General features: G+C 42.8%; 1 protein-coding gene across 1 annotated transcript in view; it reads left to right on the forward strand.

Annotated features, from left to right (window-relative positions):
- LOC309547913 (uncharacterized protein) overlaps nt 1-12,716 on the forward strand; it is a gene marked incomplete at both ends in the record, with an annotated part of 47,288 nt that extends 34,572 nt beyond the window's left edge. The window contains 3 exons of the mRNA XM_082247913.1: nt 5,413-5,511; nt 8,942-9,100; nt 12,607-12,716. Coding sequence (XP_082104039.1) covers nt 5,413-5,511; nt 8,942-9,100; nt 12,607-12,716 — 368 coding nt within the window. The remainder of the gene's footprint in view (nt 1-5,412; nt 5,512-8,941; nt 9,101-12,606) is intronic.
- Between the last annotated feature and the right edge of the window lie 8,565 nt (nt 12,717-21,281).

The raw sequence follows: 21,281 nt of genomic DNA on the forward strand, positions 1-21,281 counted from the left end.
GTGCAGGTTCAGGTGCAGGTACAGATACATTGGTTTGCAGGAAGTGGTTAAAGTGTAACTATAGGTAAAAAATTGATTTCTCTTTGGATAGAGTAGGGGAGGGTTAGAACCCCTGTTTGTTTTTTGCCATCTGTGTCCCATTGGGAAGATTTCTGTTCACTTCCTGTCTCATAGCCAAAACAGGAAGTGAGAAGAAAATCATCCAAAGTGAATCCTTTTGGAGGGATTCCTTCTCACTTCCTGTTTTGGCTATGAGACAGGAAGTGGACAGAAATCTCCCATATCGGACACCGATCTAATGTCTCCATTGAAAGATTTTCCCTCTATTGGTGGTCTGATGTCAACCCAAAATTTGGGATTTTCTTTTATGATAAACCGAACAAATAGGAAGGACGAACAGGGGGCACAGGCAGCAATAAAAGCCTGACGGGGATCTAATCCCTCTACACTCCATCCAACACTACAAAAAAAAGGTTTACTTTTAGCCAGAGCTACAATCGAATGGTTTACATCAAAGCATATTCATGTGTTAGAATGGCCCAGTCACAGTCCAGACCTAAATCACATTGAAAATCTGTGGCAAGATGTGAATATTGCTGTTCACAGACGCTCTCCATCCAATCTGACAGAGCTTGAGATATTCTGCAAAGAAGAATGGGCAGAAAATGTCCCTCTCTAGATGTCAAAGCTGGTAGAGACATCCCCAAAAAGACTTGCAGCTGTAATTGCAGAGAAAGGTGGTTCTACAAAATATTGACTCCGGGGGGTGATTATAAATGCAGCCACACTTTTCACAGATTTATTTGTATCATTTATCATTTTCCTTTCACTTCACTATTATGGCCACTTTGTGTCGGCCTATCACATAAAATCCCAATAAAATACATTTACGTTTTTGGTTGTAACATGGCAAAATGTGGAAAATGTCAAGGGGTATGAATACTTTTTCAAGGCACTGTATGTGTGTGTGTGTGTATATATATATATATATATATACACACACACACAAACACTATGTTACCAAAAGTATTGGGACGCCTTCCTTTACACGCACAAGAACTGTAATGGCATCCCAGTCTTATTCCGTAGGGTTCAACATTGAGTTGGCCCACCCTTTGCAGCTCTAACAGCTTCAACTCTTCTGGGAAGGCCGTCCACAAGGTTTAGGAGTGTCTATGGGAATGTTTAACCATTCTCCCAGAAGCGCATTTGTGAGGTCAGGCACTGATGTTGGACTAGAAGGCCTGGCTCGTAGTCTACGCTTTACTTCATCCCAAAAGTGTTCTATCGGGTTGAGGTCAGGACTCTGTGCAGGCCAGTGAAGTTCCTCCACTCCAAACTCACTCATCCATGTCTTTAAGGACCTTGCTTTGTGCACTGGTGTGCAGTCATGTTGGAACAGGAAGGGGCCATCCCCAACCTCTTCCCACAAAGTTGGGGGCATGAAATTGTACAAAATGTCTTGGTATGCTGATGCCTTAAGAGTTTCCTTCACTGGAACTAAGGGGCCAAGCCTCACCCCTGAAAAACAACCCCACACCATAATCCCCCCTCCACCAAATGATTTGGACCAGTGCACAAAGCAAGGTCCATAAAGACATGGATGAGCGAGTTTGGGGTGGAGGAACTTGACTGGCCTCAACCGATAGAACACATTGGGGATGAATTAGAGTGGAGACTGCAAGCCGGGCCTTCTCATCCACATCAGCGCCTGACCTCACAAATGCGCTTCTGGAAGAACGGTCAAACATTCCCATAGACACACTCCTAAACCTTGTGGACATCCTTCCCAGAAGAGTTGAAGCTGTTATAACTTCAAAGGGTGGGCCAACTCAATTTCGAACCCTACAAAGTAAGCAATCGGCTTCCAGATTTTAGCCCGGGTTCACACTGCTCCGACATGGAAGTTGGACGGCTTCCGATCCGACTTTGCCCTACGACTTCATGTCCGATTTCTGTGCAACTTCAACGAATGGGATCCAACTTTGATCCGACATCAATCTTGAGAACCCCACGTAAACTAAAACAATTAAAACGGCATGGGGTCCCCCCCCAAGTCCATACTAAGGGTCTGGTATGGATTTTGAGGGGGACCCCCATGCCAACAAAAAAAAAAAATGGCATGGGCTTGGGTCCTCCCCCCCCCATAATCAATACCAGACCCTTATCCAAACATGCAGCCCGGAAGGTCAGGAAAGGGGGGGGCAAGTGAGCACCCCCTCAGGACCATACCAGGCCACAAGCCCTCAACATGGGGGTAGGTGCTTTGGGGCAGGAGGGGGCTCTGCACCCCTCACCCCAAAGCACCTTGCCTCCATGTTGATGGGGACAAGGGCCTCTTCCCGACATCCCTGGACGGTGATTGTGGGGGCTTATCGAAATCTGGAAGCCCCCTTTAACAAGGGGACTCCCAGGTCCCACCACCCATGTGAAAGAGTATGGGGTGCATTGTACCCCTACTCATTCACCCAAAAAAAGTGTCAAAAATAAATAAATACAGTATGCAGGTTTTTGACAAATCCTTTATAAAAAATGTAGCTCCGTATTTCTTCTTTCTCTGGTGATGTCTTCTCCCTCCGGTTCTTCTCCCCACTCCAGTTCTTCTCCCCCCCCCCCCTGCGGTTCTTCTCCCCCCTCCGATTCTTCTTCCCTCTCCGGTTCTTCCCTCTCCGTTTCTTCTTCCCTCTCAGTTTCTGTTTTCCCCTCCGGTTCTTCTCCCCTCTCTGGTTCTTCTCCCCTCTCCGGTTCTTCTCCCCCCTCCGGTTCTTCTCTCCCCTCCGGTTCTTCTCCCCTCTCTGGTTCTTCTCCCCTCTCTGGTTCTTCTCCCCTCTCCGGTTCTTCTCCCCTCTCCGGTTCTGCTCCCCCCTCCAGTTCCACTTCCCTCTCCGTTTCTTCTTCCCTCTCCGTTTCTTCTTCCCTCTCCGGTTCTTCTCCCCTCTCCGTTTCTTCTCCCCTCTCCGTTTCCTCCTCCCTCTCCGTTTCTTCTTCCCTCTCCGGTTCTTCTCCCCTCTCCATTTCCTCTTCCCTCTCCGGTTCTTCTCCCCCCTCCAGTTCTTCTACCCTCTCCCATTCTTCTACCCCCTCCGGTTCTTCTTCCCTCTCCAGTTCTTCTCCCCTCTTCATTTCTTCTTCCCTCTACGGTTTTTCTCCCCTCTCCGGTTCTTCTCCCCTCTCCGGTTCTTCTCCCCTCTCCGGTTCTTCTCCCCTCTCCGGTTCTTCTTCCCTCTCCGGTTCTTCTTCCCTCTCTGGTTCTTCTTCCCTCTCCGGTTCTTCTTCCCTCTCTGGTTCTTCTCCCTCTCCGGATTTTCTCCCCCCTCCGGTTCTTCTTCCCTCTCCGGTTCTTCTCTCCCCTCGGGTTCTTCTTCCCTCTCCGGTTCTTCTCTCCCCTCCGGTTTTTCTCCCCTCTCCGGTTCTTCTCCCCTCTCCGGTTCTTCTCCCCTCTCTGTTTCTTCTCCCCTCTCTGGTTCTTCTCCCCTCTTCGGTTCTTCTTCCCTCTCCGGTTCTTCTCTCCCCTCCGGTTCTTCTCCCCTCTCCGGTTCTTCTCCCCTCTCCGGTTCTTCTCCCCTCTCTGGTTCTTCTCCCCTCTCCGGTTCTTCTTCCCTCTCCGGTTCTTCTCCCTCTCCGGTTCTTCTCCCGGAGATGGTTATATTCTTTTTATTTTATTCTATTGTTTTTTCTGTTCTATTCTCTTCTATTCTATTCAAATTCAAATTTATTCCATTCTAATCCAAATTTATTTTATTCGAAATTCGAATTTTGGAAGATTATTATCTTTCTGTTTTATTCTATTGTATCGTTTTTTCAAATCTATTCTATTCTTTTCTATTTGAATTCAAATTTATTCTATTTAAAATTTGAATTTCAGAAGATGGTTATATTCTTTCTATTTTATTGTATTTATTCTCTTCTTTTTTCTATCTTATTCTATTCTTTTCTATTCCTTTTTTTTCTTTTGTTTTTTTTCTATTATTTATTTAAATTTCTTTTATTTTGTATTCTGTTCTGTTTTTACCCTATTCTATAATATTATTTTTTTATTCTCTTCCTTTATTTTCTATTCTTTTTTTTTTCTATTTATTTAACTTTCTTTTATTTTGTATTCTGTTTTGTTTTTACCCTATTCTATTATATTATTTTTTATTCTATTCCTTTATTTTCTATTCTTTTTTATTCTATTCCTTTATTTTCTATTTTATTCTATTCAGAAATTTTAATTTGAATGGAACTAAATTTGATTTAAATTGGAACTCCATTTGACATTTTTTTTATTATTTCGGATTAGTTTTAAATATTGTAATTTATTATTATTTATTGTTATACAGGATTTATATAGCGCCGACAGTTTGCGCAGCGCTTTACAATTTGGAAATTTAGATACATATGAATTTCGGAACAATGAAAAATGTGTCCGAATTTTGATTCAAACCAAAACGAACCATACATGTCTAATCAATTCAAATGTATTCTATTTAAAATTCTAATTTCATAAGATGGTTATATTCTTTCTATTTTATAGTATTCATTCTATTATTTTTTCTATTTTATTCTATTCTTTTCTATTCCTTTTTTTTCTATTCTTTTGTTTTTTTTTTCTATTATTTATTTAACTTTCTTTTATTTTGTATTCTATTTGGTTTTTACCCTATTCTTTTATATTATTTTTTTATTCTCTTCCTTTTTATTTTCTATTCTTTTTTTTTTCTATTTATTTAACTTTCTTTATTTTGTATTCTGTTTTGTTTTTACCCTATTCTATTCTATTATTTTTTATTCTATTCCTTTATTTTCTATAATTTTTTTTTATTATGTTCCTTTATTTTCTATTTTATTCTATTCAGAAATTTGAATTTGAATGGAACTTTCATTTAAATTAATTTTAAAATGAAATTTAAAAACTATTTAAATTTGATACAAATTGGAATTCCATCTGAATTTTTTTTTATTATTTCGGATACGTTTAAATTCGCTACTATTGTAATTTGGAAATATGGATAAATATGAATTTCGGAACAACGAAAAATGTGTCAGAATTTTGATTCAGAACAAAACGAACTGTACATGTCTAATCCATTCCAACATGGAATGAAAGAAACAAAGAGCAGGTGGATCAACGCGTTTCGTCCGATAAGGGCTTCCTCAGGATCCATTTATTTTATTTTTTTTTCAGTTTTTATAACTTTGCAGCTGTCAAATAATGCAATAGACAAGTTATTACATAGACCATATATACATGGCATCAATAAAGGGATACCGTCCCATAATTCCAGACACCCCCAAAGTCCTTGATGTGAGGTCTGTGATGTGATTGGCCGCTCGTGTCACAAGGTCTTGTATTATTAGTAGTATACAGTGAGTACACTATGACAGTCTGTGAGGTCTAACACCAATATCCTTTTCTGGTTTATTTTACAGAGCCTGTAAGAGTTCATTTTTTGATTATTATTACTTCTATTATTTTAACTGCTCTTCTGTCGATGGCCAGCGTTACATTTGCTTTCTACCTTTGTAAACGTAAGTACAGTCAACTTCTTTATTATTACAATAAAAATACATACAAACAGTATATACAGTATATATATATATATATATATATATATAAATGTGTGTGTAATGTAATGAATAGCTTTTAGTTAACCAGTTCCTGGACCGCCTGCCGCCGTTTTACGAACCGACGTCGGTTGCGCGCATATTGCTGTAAGCGAGCGCACGCCGCCCGCGACGCACTCCCCCCCCCCCCCCCACTAGGCAGCAGGGATGCTGATGCACGGGGCCGGCGGCTGCGATTGCCGCAGTGCACCCGCGACCGCTCCCCGTTGAGAGAGAAGGACGGTCGGCTGTTGTAAACATAGCTGACCGTTCTTCTCCCTGGAATGATCACAGAGCTCCTGTGATCCTTCTATATAGGAACACAGGTCTCTATGATCATTTCACAAGCCACGCCCCCCCACAGTTAGAATCACTCCCCTAGGTACACATTTAACCCTTTGATTGCCCCTGGTGTTAACTCCTTCCCTGCCAGCGTCATTAGTACAGTGACAGTGCATATGTTTAGCACTAATTACTGTAGTAATGTCCCTGGTCCCCCCAAAAGTGTCAAAAATGTCAGTTAGGGGTCCGATCTGTCTGTCGCAATGTCGCAGTCCCACTAAAAAGGGCAGATCGCCGCTATTACTTGTAAAAAAATAAAAATAAAAAAAATATTTTTTTTTTTTTTTTTTTTTTTTTTTTTTTTTTTTTTTTTTTTAGAATTGTCGCTATTTTTTTGTTTATAGCGCAAAAAATAAAAATCACACAGGTGATCAAATACCACCAAAAGAAAGCTCTGTTTGTGGGGGAAAAAAAAGACATCAATTTTATTTGGGTACAGCGTCGCACGACCGCGCAATTGTCCGTTAATGTAACGCAGTGCCGAATCGTAAAAAAATTGCCTGGTCACTAAGGGGGGTAAAACCTTCCAGTAAAGAAGTGGTTAACTGGTAATTGCGCGGTCATGCTGTACCCAAATTAAATTTATATAATTTTTTGTTTATAGCGCAAAAAATAAAAATCGCAGAGGTGATCAAATACCACCAAAAGAAAGCTCTATTTGTGGGAAAAAAAGGACGTCAATTTTATTTGGGTACAGCGTCGCACGGCCGCGCAATTGTCAATTAAAGTAACGCAGTGCCGAATTGCAAAAGATTGGCCTGGTCATTAAGGGGGGTAAATATTTCGGAGGTCAAGTGGATGGGAAAAGTGATCTGGCTGTTTCTTCTCCCTGAAAAGAGAGGGGGAAAAAAAACAGTCAGATCAAAAAAGTAAAAGCAGCATAAATTACACCTATTAGGCACACAGTTAACCCTTTGATCGCCTCTAAATGTTAACTTCTTCCCAGCCAGTGTCATTAGTACAGTGACAGTGTATAGTATTATCACTGATCACTGTATTAGTGTCAGTATCAGTTAGTGACCCTCCCAGATAGTGTCTGTTAGTGCCAGATTGTCCGCCGCACTATCATAGTCCCACTATAAGTCGCTGATCACCGCCACTACCAGTATAGCGTCTATAGCTGCGTAAATTCCAGTATATACACCTCAGTTTGTAGACACTATAACTTTCACACAAACCAATCAATATTCTCTTATTGTTTTTTTTTTTTTTTTTTTAACCAAAGAAATGTAGCAGAATATATTTTGACCAAAATTTATAAGGAAATTAGATTTTATTGGATATGTTTTATACCAGAAAGTAGAGAATATTGGGGGGGGGGGGGGGGTTCATGATTTTTGGTCTTTTTTTGTTTTATACAGCAAAAAAAAAAAAAAAAATGCAGAGGTGATCAAATACCACCATTGTGTAAAAAAAATTATATAAATTGAATTTGGGTACAGCATTGCATGACTGCGCAATTACCAGTTAAAAACTTCTGGACCGAAAAAGGTTTTACCCCCTTAATGACCAGGCCATATTTTAAGATTTGGCACTGCGTTATTTTAACCGACAATTGCGCGGTCGTGTGACGCTGTACCCAAATAAAATTGATCCCTTCTCTAATGTGTACTTTATTCAATAAAGCTTTTTGGGAAAAAAAAATTGATTTCCTTTTTTTCCCCACAAATAGAACTTTCTTTTGGTGGTATTTGATCACCTCTGCAATTTTTTTTTTTTTTTTTTTTTTTGTGCTATAAACAAAAAACAGTGCCAATTCTGAAAAAAAAAATATATATACTTTTCACTTTCTGCTATATAACATTCCCAAAAAATAAAATGTAAAAATCATCTAATCTTTTCATCATTTTAGGCCAATTTGCATTCTGCTACATATTTTTGGTAGAAAAAAAAGAAAACGGAATAAGCTTATTTTGATTGGTTTGTGCAAAAGTTATCGCGTCTACAAACTAGGGGAAAGATTTCTGTCATTTTTATTACATACGCTGCATCCAAACAGAATTGATGTTCTTTTTTTCCCACTAATAGAGATTTCTTTTGGTGGTATTTGATCACCTGTGCGATTTTAATTTTTTGCGCTATAAACAAAAAAAGAGCGACAATTCTGAAAAAGAAAAAAACAATATTTTTCACATTCTGCTATATAACATTCTCATAAGAAAAAAAAATTAAAAACCTAATTTTTTCATCCTTTTAAGCCAATTTGTTTTCTGCTACATATTTTTGTTTAAAAAAAAAAATCCCAATAAGCGGATTTTGATTGGTTTGCACAAAAGTTATCACGTCTACAAACTAGGGGAAAAATGTAATTATTTTTTTGTTTATTTATTTTTTACTAGTAATGGCGGCGATCTGCGATTTTTAGCGGGACTGCGACATTGCGGACAGATCGGATCCCTAACTGACATTTTTGGGGGGTACCAGTGACATTACTACAGTAATCAGTGCTAAAAATATGCACTTTTACTGTAATAATAACACTGGCAGGGAAGTTAACTCAGGGGTGCTCAAAGGGTTAAGTGTGAGCCTAGGGGGTGCTTTCTAATTGTGAGGGGGTGGGCTTGTGGAATTAACACAGAGACCTGTGTTCCTAAATAGGTGGAGCTTTGCATTGATTCCTGAGAGAACAACGGTCTGCTGCGTTTATAACAGCTGACCGCCGTTCTCTCTTCACGGAGAGCGATTTGCGGGTGCCCGGCGGGAGTCGCGGCCGCCGCCCCCTCCATGAATCAGCTTCCCTGATGGCTAATGGGGGCACATGCGCGCCCCCCCCCAGGATCGCTCCCGCGGATCGCCGTACAGATACGGCGATTCACGCAGCTGAGCCAGCCTGCTGCAGTATATATGTGGCGGGTGGGCGGCCAGCGGTTAAAGAAGCGCAGTGCTGAATAGCAAAAGAAGCCCTGGTCATGATAGGGGGAAAATCTTCCAGAGTTCAATTAGTTAAAAAAAAATGTTGTTAAAAAAAAGTCTCTAGTTCACCCTCACACTTTCCATTACATTTCTTCTGCAGGATACCAGAAGACTGGAGGAAACCAGAGCAATTCTGCCAAATCAAACCATAACAGATATTTTTCATCTGTCCAGTTTTCAAAGCCTCAAAAAAAGTCCCCAGACAATAATGACTCCTCCTCTGAGCATGAAGCATCGCAATCTCTTCGTGTTCTAGAAGGTGAGTCTGGCAGAGATACAGCTACTAAAGTAAATGTAATCCCTACCCCCAATGGCATTTGGTTTGCTCTGTGCACTGTATATCATAGAATAAAATTCTATTTTCATCTTATTTATTTATTTTATTTTATTTATTTTATTATATTTAATTTTGTTTTATTTTTTTATTATATTTTATTTTGTTTTGTTTTGTTTTTGTTTTTGTTTTGTTTTATTTGATTTGATTTGATTTGATTTATTTTATTTTATTTTATTTTATTTTATTTTATTTATTTTAATTGACCTCCTGCAGCTTGCTTGCAACCACTTCTTGTCTCCATATATTCCAGCGAAGGCTACATGCCATTTCTCAGGGCGGGTTTTCCAATGGTGACAACAGTGTATAGGTTCTGTTTATAAAAGCATTTGCAAAGCCATTCGTCCAGTTACCTTGCATGTACATTCATTCTGTGCGAACTGGGCAAAAACTAATATTATTATTATTATTATTTTTTTTATATATAAAATATTTTTCTATTTTAAAAAAAGTGTATTTTTTAGAAAAAAATTGCGTTTAACAAACCGCTGCGCAAAAAGCACGTGACATCAAAAAATTGCAACACCCACCAATTTATTCTCCAGGACTTCTGCTTATAAAAAAAAAAAAATCGTATTATTAAAATAATTTTTTTTTTCTCATATGGACGAATGTTTTTCTATTTTAAAAAAAAGTGTATTTTTTAAAAAAAAAATTGCGTTTAAAAAAACGCTGCGCAAAAACCGTATGGCATCAAAAAATCGCAACACCCACCAATTTATTCTCCAGGATTTCTGCTTATAAAAAAAAAAAAAAAAAAACGAATCTTCTTCTTATTTTTTTTTTTTTTCTAATATGGACGAATATTTTTCTATTTAAAAAAAAAAAAGTAAATTTTTTACAAAAAAAGTGCGTTTAGTTTAACAAACCACTGCGCAAAAAGCGTGTGACATGAAAAGAAAATTGCAACCCCCCCCCCCCCCCCCCCCATTTATTCTCTAGGACCTCTTCTTTGAAAAAAAAAAAATATATATATATATAATACACTGCTAAAATAATTAGACATCAGATCTCAATGGGGAAAAAAATCTCACACTGGATATCTATACTGATATGGATTGGGTAATGCGTTAGGATCTATACTGGTATGTATTGGGAAATGTGTTAGGACCTATACTGATATGGATTGGGTAATGTGTTAGGATCTATACTGGTTTGGGGGTAATGTGTTAGGATCTATACTGGTAAGGACTAGATAATGTGTTAGAATCTATACTGTTAAGGACTGGGTAATGTGTTAGGATCTATACTGGTATGGACTGGGTAATGTGTTAGGATCTATACTGGTATGGACTGGGTAATGTGTTAGGATCTATACTGGTATGGACTGGGTAATGTGTTAGGATCTATACTGGTATGGACTGGGTAATGTGTTAGGATCTATACTGGTATGGACTGGGTAATGTGTTAGGATCTATACTGGTATGGACTGGGTAATGTGTTAGGATCTATACTGGTATGGACTGGGTAATGTGTTAGGATCTATACTGGTATGGACTGGGTAATGTGTTAGGATCTATACTGGTATGGACTGGGTAATGTGTTAGGAACGAAAGGATTCCACATCATTTGATGGAAATGAAAATGATCACCCTACAGAGGGCTGAATTCAAAGATGAACCAAAACATAATGTCCCAGAGATGTTCTATTGGATTTAGGTCAGACGAGTGTGAGGGCCATTCAATGGTATCAATTCCTTCATCCTCTAGGAACTGGTTGCATACTCTCACCACATGAGGCCGGGCATTGTCGTGCACCAGGAGGAACCCAGGACCCATTGCACCAGCGTAGAGTCTGACAATGGGTCAAAGGATTTCATCCCAATACCTATTGGCAGTCAGGGTGCCATTGTCTAGCCTGTAGAGGTCTGTGCGTCCCTCCATGGATTTGCCTCCCCAGACCATCACTGACCCACCACCAAACCGGTCATGCTGAATGATGTTACAGGCAGCATCATGTTCTCCACAGCCTCTCCAGACCCTTTCACGTCTGTCACATGTGCTCAGGGTGAACCTGCTCTCATCTGTGAAAAGCCAGTGGCGGACCTGCCAATTCTGGTTTTCAATGGTAAATACCATTTGAGCTCCACAGTGCAGGGCAGTGAGCACAGGGCCCACTAGAGGACGTTGGGCCCTCAGGCCACCCTCTTGAAGTCTGTTTCTGATTGTTTGGTCAGAGACATTCACACCAGTGTCCTGCTGGAGGTCATTTTGTAGGGCTCTGGCAGTGCTCATCCTGTTCCTCCTTGCACAAAGGAGCAGATACCGGTCCTGCTGATGGGTTAAGGACCTTCTAGGGCCCTGTCCAGCTCTCCTAGAGTAACTGCCTGTCTCCTGGAATCTCCTCCATGCTCTTGAGACCATGCTGGGAGACACAGTAAACCTTCTGGTAATGGCATCCTGGAGGACTTGGACTGTCTATGCAACCTCTATAGGGTCCATGTAGGGTCCATGCCTCATGCTACCAGTAGTGACACTGACCCTAGCCAAATGCAAAACTATTGAAACACCGTCAGAAAAGATGAGTAGGGAAAAAAATGTCAGTGACCTCCACCCGTAAAACCATTCCTGTTTTGGGGGTCATCTCATTGTTGCCCATCTAGTGCACCTATTCATTTCATTAATACCAAAGCAGCTGAAACTGATTAAAAACCCCCTCTGAGACTTAACTGACCAGATCAATATCCCAGGGGTTCAATTGACATGATGCTATACTCTGATTAAAAGTGTTCCTTTATGGGGTTTTTTTGAGCAGTGTGTATATATATATAAAATGTTCGGTGGTCCTAAGTGATTTTCTTGCAAAAAATACTGTTTTTTACATGTAAACAAAAGTGTCAAAAAAAAGCCTGGTCTTAAAGTGGTTAAAATAGTAACATTTTGTTTAATGTAATGCATTGATTGTGTGTTAGCATGCTGTTTATACAGACATAGGTGCAACAACCATTCTCATGTAGTATGTCAATATTAATAGCTCTGCCACTAGGTGGTAGTGTCATGTTTGATGCTTGTATAATGTAATGTCCTTCATACTGGTACTACGTGGTTATGATTTCTGGTCATTTCCTTTTTATGTGTTGTGGTTGTTTCCAATAAATCAAGAAGGGCCCAGCCTTGGGTCCAGCGCCATCATGACTGGTAAGAGTTATATCTATGGCAGCTTTCCAACTGGTCATGGGCCCAAATACAGCTAAAGTATTAAATAATGTTGCAGATACAGATATAGTGCAGCTCAAAGTAGCAGCAAAACAGTTTCTAAAAAAGATCTGTGTGCTGCCCCCCCCCCCCCTTCCTCCTCAGATTGCAGTCAGGCCTCCCCGGGACCAGTGATGTAAGTGTCAGGGCACAGCCTTGGTGATGCCGAGTTGACATGGCTGTAATGTGCTCTATCCCTTTCCAGAGCATCTCCTCATATTGTTTCTATGGTGCAGGGGAGCAGACCAGGATGAACCCCATCATTCATTGCTTTGGTGTTGGCAGCCAGCCCACCCGCACCATAGAAACAGATGTTGATCCAGGATTGGGATTCAGAAGAAGATAGAAGTACTGCTTCTGTCTAGATCTGCTCAGTTTCAGGCCCCAACATAATGCCGGTTGTGGTGAAGAACTTGAATGTTAAGGGGGACTCTAATATGAAGGGGAGACTCTGACATGAGGGGGGGGGGGGGGCTCTAATGTAAAGAGGGTGGAATCCAATGTGAAGGGGGGACTGTAAATTGATAGGGGTACACTGATATGTGGGATGGCTTTGGTATGAGGGGAGGACATTGGCATGATGGGGTGACTCTAATGTGAAGTGGGGTACTCTAATGTGAAGATGAGGGCTCTAATGTGAAGGGGAGGGTTCTATTATGAAGATGAGAGCTCTACTTTGAAGAGGATGGCTCTAATGTGAAAAGGAGGGAGCAGGGCTCTAATGTGAAATGGAGGGCTCTAATGTGAGGAGGAAGGCTCTAATGTGAAGTGGAGGGCTCTAATGTGAGGAGGAAGGCTCTAATGTGAAGTGGAGGGCTCTAATGTGAAGTGGAGGGCTCTAATGTGAAGTGGAGGGCTCTAATGAGAAGAGGAGGGCTCTAATGTGAAGGTGAGGGCTCTAATGTGAAGATGAGGGATGAGGGCTCTAATGTGAAGAGGAGGGCTCTAATCTGAAGATGAGGGCTCTAATGTGAAGAGGAGGGATGAGGGCTATAATGTGAGGAGGAGGGCTCTAATGTGAAGATGAGGGCTCTAATGTGAAGGTGAGGGATGAGGGCTCTAATGTGAAGAGGAGGGCTCTAATCTGAAGATGAGGGCTCTAATGTGAAGAGGAGGGATGAGGGCTATAATGTGAGGAGGAGGGCTCTAATGTGAAGTGGAGGGCTCTAATGTGAAGTGTAGGGCTCTAATGTGAAGAAGAGGGCTCTAATGTGAAGAGGAGGGCTCTAATGTGAAGAGGAGGGATGAGGGCTCTAATGTGAAGATGAGGGCTCTAATGTGAAGAGGAGGGCTCTAATGTGAGGAGGAAGGCTCTAATGTGAAGAGGAGGGTTCTAATGTGAAGAGGAGGGTTCTAATGTGAAGAGGAGGGCTCTAATGTGAAGAAGAGGGCTCTAATGTGAAGAGGAGGGCTCTAATGTGAAGATGAGGGATGAGGGCTCTAATGTGAAGAGGAGGGCTCTAATGTGAAGATGAGGACTCTAATGTGAAGATGAGGGATGAGGGCTCTAATGTGAAGAGGAGGGATGAGGGCTCTAATGTGAAGAAGAGGGCTCTAATGTGAAGAGGAGGGCTCTAATGTGAAGAGGAGGGATGAGGGCTCTAATGTGAAGAGGAGGGCTCTAATGTGAAGATGAGGGATGAGGGCTCTAATGTGAAGAGGAGGGAGGAGGGCTCTAATGTGAAGAGGAGGGAGGAGGGCTCTAATGTGAAGAGGAGGGAGGAGGGCTCTAATGTGAAGAGGAGGGATGAGGGCTCTAATGTGAAGAGAAGGTCTCTAATATGAAGGGGAGGATTCTAATGTGTTGGGGGAGGGCACTGATGTGATAAAGGGGGAATCCAATGTAAAAGGGTGTACTCTGATGTGAAAGGGAGGGGCTTTATTGCGAAGGAGGAGCTCTAATGTAAAGAGGAGGGCTCTAATGTGAAGAGGAGGGAGTAGGGCTATAATGTGAAGAAAAGGGCACTAATGTGAAGGGTAGGGACCCTGATTTGATGAGGGGACTCTAATATGAAAGTTATGTTGACAGTATGATCCCTGACTTTTTTTACTACACCCCCAGATCAGACAAGCTAGATCCGGTCCCTCTACTAACAGTGTTCAGGTACTAATCTGACAAACCCAAACTACCAGTGCTGAGAATGTAAAATTAAGATGCTGCTGATAACAGAGGATACATGAAAGTGTGTACAAGAGACCAAACCCACCTACAGAAGAGCAGACAGAGACAGATCAGAGAGCTCAAAGTACTATATCTGGGAACGTACCTACAGGGGTCACAGGGGTCACAATTGCGACCCGGCCCCATACCCCAGGCAATTGTGACCCGGCCTTATGCTGCCGGATAGGAGAGGCGGCAGGAGCATCCTAGAGGAACTGACGCCTTCCATTTTCCTCCTGCAGCCGCTGAAAGTCAGATTCTCCTCCTCTCCCTCCTGCCAGCATTCAGCAGCTGCAGGATGAAAATAGAGGGGATCGGTTATTCTATGTGCTGCCCCTCCTATCCAGGTCCTGCTGCCCCTGGGCCCCTGTGTGCTCTCCCTGTCCCACCCCACCACAACCCTGCTGGGTTCCCCCTCCCCTCTCCCACCGGCTGCTGCGGGGCATGTGTCCAGATATAGAGCAGGGAAGGGGTAGGTGAATGATATTTTGCGGCCTGTCTCTGGATGGGGGGGTTACCTTCCACTGCCATGACCACAAATGCAGGGGGGATAGGGGGTTTAGCTTTCACTGCACGACCACCCATGTGGGGGTGTTAATAGTAGTGACGCTAGTGCTGGGGGCTATTATTGTGGTCCCTGACACCAATCTTGGGGGTTATTACTCATCCATTGACACCAATGTTATGGTTTATTATTGCATCCACTGATACCAATGTTGATAGTTATTATTGCACTCACTGAAGTCAATGCCGGGGGTTATTATTGCATCCACTGACACAATGCTGGGGGTTAGTATTGCATTCATTAGCACTATTGCTGGGGGATTTTATTGCACTTACTGACAGCAATGCTGGCGTTATTAGTGTCACTAGCACCAATGCTGAGGTTATTGTAAAACTCCAACTTCTTCAGTGTGCATTTCGATACTCGTCAGGGTGTGCAGCCAATGTTTTTGGGTGTTGAGGTGTGTTGCAGCCCATTATAGCTAATTCAAAATGAATGCCCAAATTGACACAATTTACCTCAAATAACAAAAATGCACTGCTATTGTGCAGCCCATTGGAAGTGTCGGAGGATACACATGATGCCCTCTAAAATTAATTAACTAATTCAAAGGAATAAGGACCGTCTTCTTCCTGCTGGTGATCCCCTCTAGTGATATAAAGGTCTATATAGAGGAATCAGGACCTCATTCCTCCTGCTGGTGAGCCCTCTAGTGATATAAAGGTCTATATAGAGGAATCAGGACCTCATTCCTCCTGCTGGTGACCCCTCTAGTGATATAGAGATCTATATAGAGCAGTGATAGTGCACCAGATGTTTTGGAACTACATTTTCCATGATGCTCAACAACACTGCAGAGTGCATGAGTACCATGGGAAATGTAGTTACAAAACATCTGGGTTGCCAAGGTTTGCCATCACTGATATAGAGGAATCAGGACCTCCTTCCTCCTGCTGGTGACCCCTCTGTTGATATAAAGACCTATATAGAGGAATCAGTATGTCCTTCCTCCTGCTGGTGATCCCTTTAGTGATTTAAGGATCTAAATGGCGGAATCAGGACCTCCTTCCTCCTGCTGGTGACCCCTCTAGTAATATAAAGATCCATTTAGAGGATTTAGGACCTCCTTTCCCCAGCCGGTGATCCCTCAAGTGATATAAAGATCTATATAGAGGAATTTTTAGGACCTCCTTCTTTCTGATGGTGATCCCTCTATTGATATAAAGATCTATATAGAGGAATGGGGACCTCCTTCGTCCTGCTGGTGACCCCTCTAGTGAAACAAATATCTAGTTATAGGAATCAGGCCCTCCTTCTTCTTGTTGGTTACTTCTCTAGGGATTCAGAGATCTATATAGAGCAGTGATGGTGCACCTTGGCACCCCAGATGTTTTGGAACTACATTTCCCATGATGCTCAACAACACTGCAGAGTCCATGAGCACCATGGGAATTGTAGTTCCAAAACATCTGGGTTGCCAAGGTTCGCCATTACTGATATAGAGGAATCAGGACCTCCTTCCTCCTGCTGGTGACCCCTCTGGTGATATAAAGATCTATATAGAAGAATCAGTATCTCCTTCCTTCTGCTGACTAGTGGTATAAAGATCTATATAGAGGAATCAGGACCTCCTTCCCCCTAGTGATTTAAGGATCTATATGGTGGAATCAGGACCGCCTTCCTCCTGCTGGTGATCCCTCTAGTAATATAGAGATCTATATAGAGGAATCAGGACCTCCTTCCTCCTGCCGGTGAACCTTCTAGTGATATAAAGATCTATATATAAGAATCAGGACCTCCTTCCTCTTGTTGGTGACCTCTCTAGTGATATAGAGATCTATATAGAGCAGTAATGGTGAACCTTGGCACCCCAGTTGTTTTGGAACTACATTTACCATGATGCTCAACAACACTGCAGAATGCATGAGCTACATGGGAAATGTAGTTCCAAAACATCTGGGTTGCCAAGGTTCGCCATCACTGATATAGAGGAATCAGGACCTCCTTCCACCTGCTAGTGATCCCTCTAGTGATTTAAGGATCTATATATCTATATGGTGGAATCGGGACCTCCTTCTTCCTGCTGGTTATCCCTCTAGTGATATAAAGATCTGTATAGAGGAATTAGGACCTCCTTCCTCCTACTGGGGAACCCTCTAGTAATATAAAGATGTATATAGAGGAATCGGGATCTCTTTCCTCCTGCTAGTGATCCCTCTAGTGATTTAAGGATCTATATGGTGGAATAGGGACCTCTTTCCTCCTGCTGGTGATCCCTCTAGTAATATAAAGATCTATATAGAGGAATCATGACCTCCTTCCTCCTGCTGGTGATCCCTCTAGTGATTTAAGGATCTAAATAGAGGAATTTTGGACCTCCTTTCTCCTGCTGGTGACCCCTCCAATGATATAAAGATCTATATAGAGAAATCAGGACCTCTTTCATCCCATTGGTGATCCCTCTAGTAATATAAAGATAAAGATCTATAGAGAGGAATCAGGGCCTCCTTCCTCCTGCTGGTGACCCCTCAATTGATATAAAGATCTATATATAGGAATCAGGACCCCCTTCCTCTTGCTGGTGACATTTCTAGTGATATAAAGGTTTATATAGAGCAGTGATGGCAAACATTGGCACCCCAGATGTTTTGGAACTACATTTACAATGATGATCAACAACACTGCAGAGTGCATGAACACCATGGGTTGCCAAGGTTCGCCATACCGATATACAGAAATCAGTACCTCCTTCCTCCTGCTGGTGGTCTCTCTAGCTCTCTAGTGATATAAAGATCAATACAGAGGAATCAGGTCCTCCTTCCTCCTGCTGGTGACCCCTCTAGTGATATAAAGATCTATATAGAGGAATCAGTATCTCCTTCCTCCTGCCGGTGATTCCTTGCAGGGGTGTCAAACTGGCGGCCCTCCAGCTGTTGCAGAACTACAAGTTCCATCATGCCTCTGCCTATGGGAGCCAAACTTGTAACTGCAAAGCTTCATGGGACTTGTAGTTACGCAACAACTGGAAGGCCGCCAGTTTGACACCTGGACATCTAGTGATCTAAGTATCTATATGGTGGAATCAGGACCTTCTTCCTCCTGCTGGTAATCCCTCTAGTGATATAAAGATCTATATAGAGGAATCAAGACCACCTTTCTTCTGCTGGTAATCCCTCTAGTGATATAAAGATCTATATAGAGGAATCCGGACCTCCTGCTGGTGACCCCTCCAGTGATATAAAGATCTACAGTATATAGAGGAATCAGAAACTCCTTCCTCCTGCTGGTGTTTCCTCTAGTTTTTAAAGATCTATTTAGAGAAATCAGGACCTCCTTCCTCCTGCTGGTGACCCCTCTAGCAATGTACCCCAGAATTATTTTCATTTTTCCCACCCTGAGGCCATGCAGTGTTCTATATTGTTTCTAAAATAAGCACCCCAAATGTTTTTTCAAGGAACAAAACATAACTGAAATTGAAAGACTATATAAAAGAATGAGAACACACCACAGATCTAGATCAAGTTCAGTAAAAAGTTTATTTTTTACAAATGAGAGGTCAGAAGATATAGTTATTGCATTTTTTGGGGGGGGGGGGTCACAAATCCCTTTTTCTCTTACGTCCTCCGACAGTCGCCGCCCACTCATACAGTCTTCACCAATGGGTATTGACTTCCTCTCCACAGGAGTAGCTAGGCATAAGACTTGTTAAAAACAAAATCATTAACATAGACACACCCATGGGGGCTGTCCCACTGGTCAATACCCCCCTGCAGTAAGCCATCCCAACTCAGTTTGTCTTCTGCCTAGCGTTAGGAGGGTGTATATTCTGGTAGCAGTAGTGGACATTTGAAGACCATACTGGACAGGGTAGTTGTAGGACAAGTAGCTTACAGTACAAGCTGTGCAGAATGCCTGTAAGATAGTCTTTTTTTTTTTTTTGCTGCACCGAAAAATGTTTGCATTGGAGTTGTAACAACAAAAGCGATACATTTTACAATTTAAATATATATAACATAAATATAATAAATAGAGCTTCTGTAGAAAAGTAATAAATAGAGGAAATTCGGCTGACAAATCAGAAATTTTGGTATTGAGGTGTGTGCTAGTCTTGTAACTTCTGCTTTCTCATGCGGGTTGAAAGCTGGGCAGCGAGTCGTAGATTCCTCCCGATCTCGGAGTGGACGGTTCTCCAGGCACACCCAGTATCTCCCTGCTCCTCTAGGATCCTCTGCAGGGTGTTGTATCTCTGGCTGATTCCCTGTTTGAAGAGCTGGTTCTCTGCTCCCTCCTGGATACAGTCAGACAACTGTTGCTCCTGGTAGTGGAGGAGCTCCTGAAACCTCTCCCAGGAAGGCTGGTGGCAGTCCAGTCTGTCCTGGTTTCTTCTGTAGAACCGGTTGGTTTGGTCGGCCACTTCACGTACAGCAATGGCGGCAGACTCAACCTGAATAATATTGTAAAGTGAGTCAATGACAGGAAGGTTAGATGGGTTTTCTTGGCAGAGTTGGCCTGTTTTCTCTGCAGGAACCATCTGGTTGAAGCTGTGCAGAAGCTGTCTGGTCCATTCTTCTTGGTTTCGGTGGAGCCATTTGCAGGTTCGGGCTGAGACAATGGAGCTGAGGCTCAGTAGGAGGACTGTCCAGGAATAAATGCTGATCATTGTGTCTGGGGTACAAGGGATTGTCTGTTATGTGGGCTCCTTGGTCTCCAGAAGAGGTCCTGGTTCTGCTGGATTGATGCTCTGTGATGAGCTCCATCTATTAGCCCTCTTTTTATATGGTGAGTTTCAGGATTTATCACAAAAGTGAAAACCTTCAGCTCAAACTTCCCAGACTGACTGATGGGAGTTTAGTTTCAGTTTCATATCAGCCACCGAAAATCTCATTTCATCTCTTTTACTTCATCCCTTTCTCAACTCATGTGCTTTCTTTTTATGACATATTTTACTGTACATAGAGTAATTTAGGTTCAGAAAACTTAGGAAAGATTTATCCAGCAAGATTCAGCCTTAGCTAGAATCTCACTTTTGGGTGAACTGACTCTTAATGGGAAATTATGAGTAGAGCAGTTAGACGTTCATGAAGAGTGAGTGGATGATGGAAGACAATTTAAAAGCTTGTGTTTAGTTGCAGAAATGTCCCATCCATGGTCCCATTGTATGCAGGAACATAGTTATCCTCTGTTAACCACTTACCGCATATCGACGTTTATTTACGTCGGCTGACTTTAAGGGGTTATACCCAGTGGTGGGATTCAAAAATTTTAGTAACCAGTTCCGACTTTCCCAGCAGAATGACCAGCGTGCCCCCTTTCAATGCACAGTGACCAGCGTTCCCCCTTTCAATGCAGAGAGACCAGCGTGCCCCCTTTCAATGCACAGTGACCAGCGTTCCCCCTTTCAATGCACAGTGACCAGCGTTCCCCCTTTCAATGCAGAGAGACCAGCGTGCCCCCTTTCAATGCACAGTGACCAGCGTGCCCCCTTTCAATGCACAGTGACCAGTGTGCCCCCCTTTCAATGCAGAGAGACCAGCGTGCCCCCCTTTCAATGCAGAGAGACCAGCGTGCCCCCTTTCAATGCACAGTGACCAGCGTGCCCCCCTTTCAATGCAGAGAGACCAGCGTGCCCCCCTTTCAATGCAGAGAGACCAGCGTGCCCCCTTTCAATGCACAGTGACCAGCGTGCCCCCCTTTCAATGCACAGTGACCAGCGTGCCCCCCTTTCAATGCACAGTGACCAGCGCTGCGTGCCCCCCTTTCAATGCACAGTGACCAGCGTTGCGTGCCCCCCTTTCAATGCACAGTGACCAGCGCTGCGTGCCCCCCTTTCAATGCACAGTGACCAGCGTGCCCCCCTTTCAATGCAGAGAGACCAGCGTGCCCCCCTTTCAATGCACAGTGACCACAGCATTGCCCCCAATCATTGCAGAGCGCCAGCCACAACATTGCCCCCAATTGCAGAGCGCCAGCCACAACATTGCCCCCAATTGCAGAGCGCCAGCCACAACATTGCCCCCAATTGCAGAGCGCCAGCCACAGCATTGCCCCCAATTGCAGAGCGCCAGCCACAGCATTGCCCCCAATTGCAGAGTGCCAGCCACAACATTGCCCCCAATTGCATAACGCCAGCCACAGCATTGCCCCCAATTGCATAACGCCAGCCACAGCATTGCCCCCAATTGCAGAGCGCCAGCCACAACATTGCCCCCAATTGCAGAGCGCCAGCCACAACATTGCCCCCAATT

The sequence above is a fragment of the Pelophylax lessonae genome, assembly GCF_965119305.1.
Source record: "Pelophylax lessonae genome assembly, chromosome: 2".
NCBI lineage: Eukaryota > Metazoa > Chordata > Amphibia > Anura > Ranidae > Pelophylax > Pelophylax lessonae.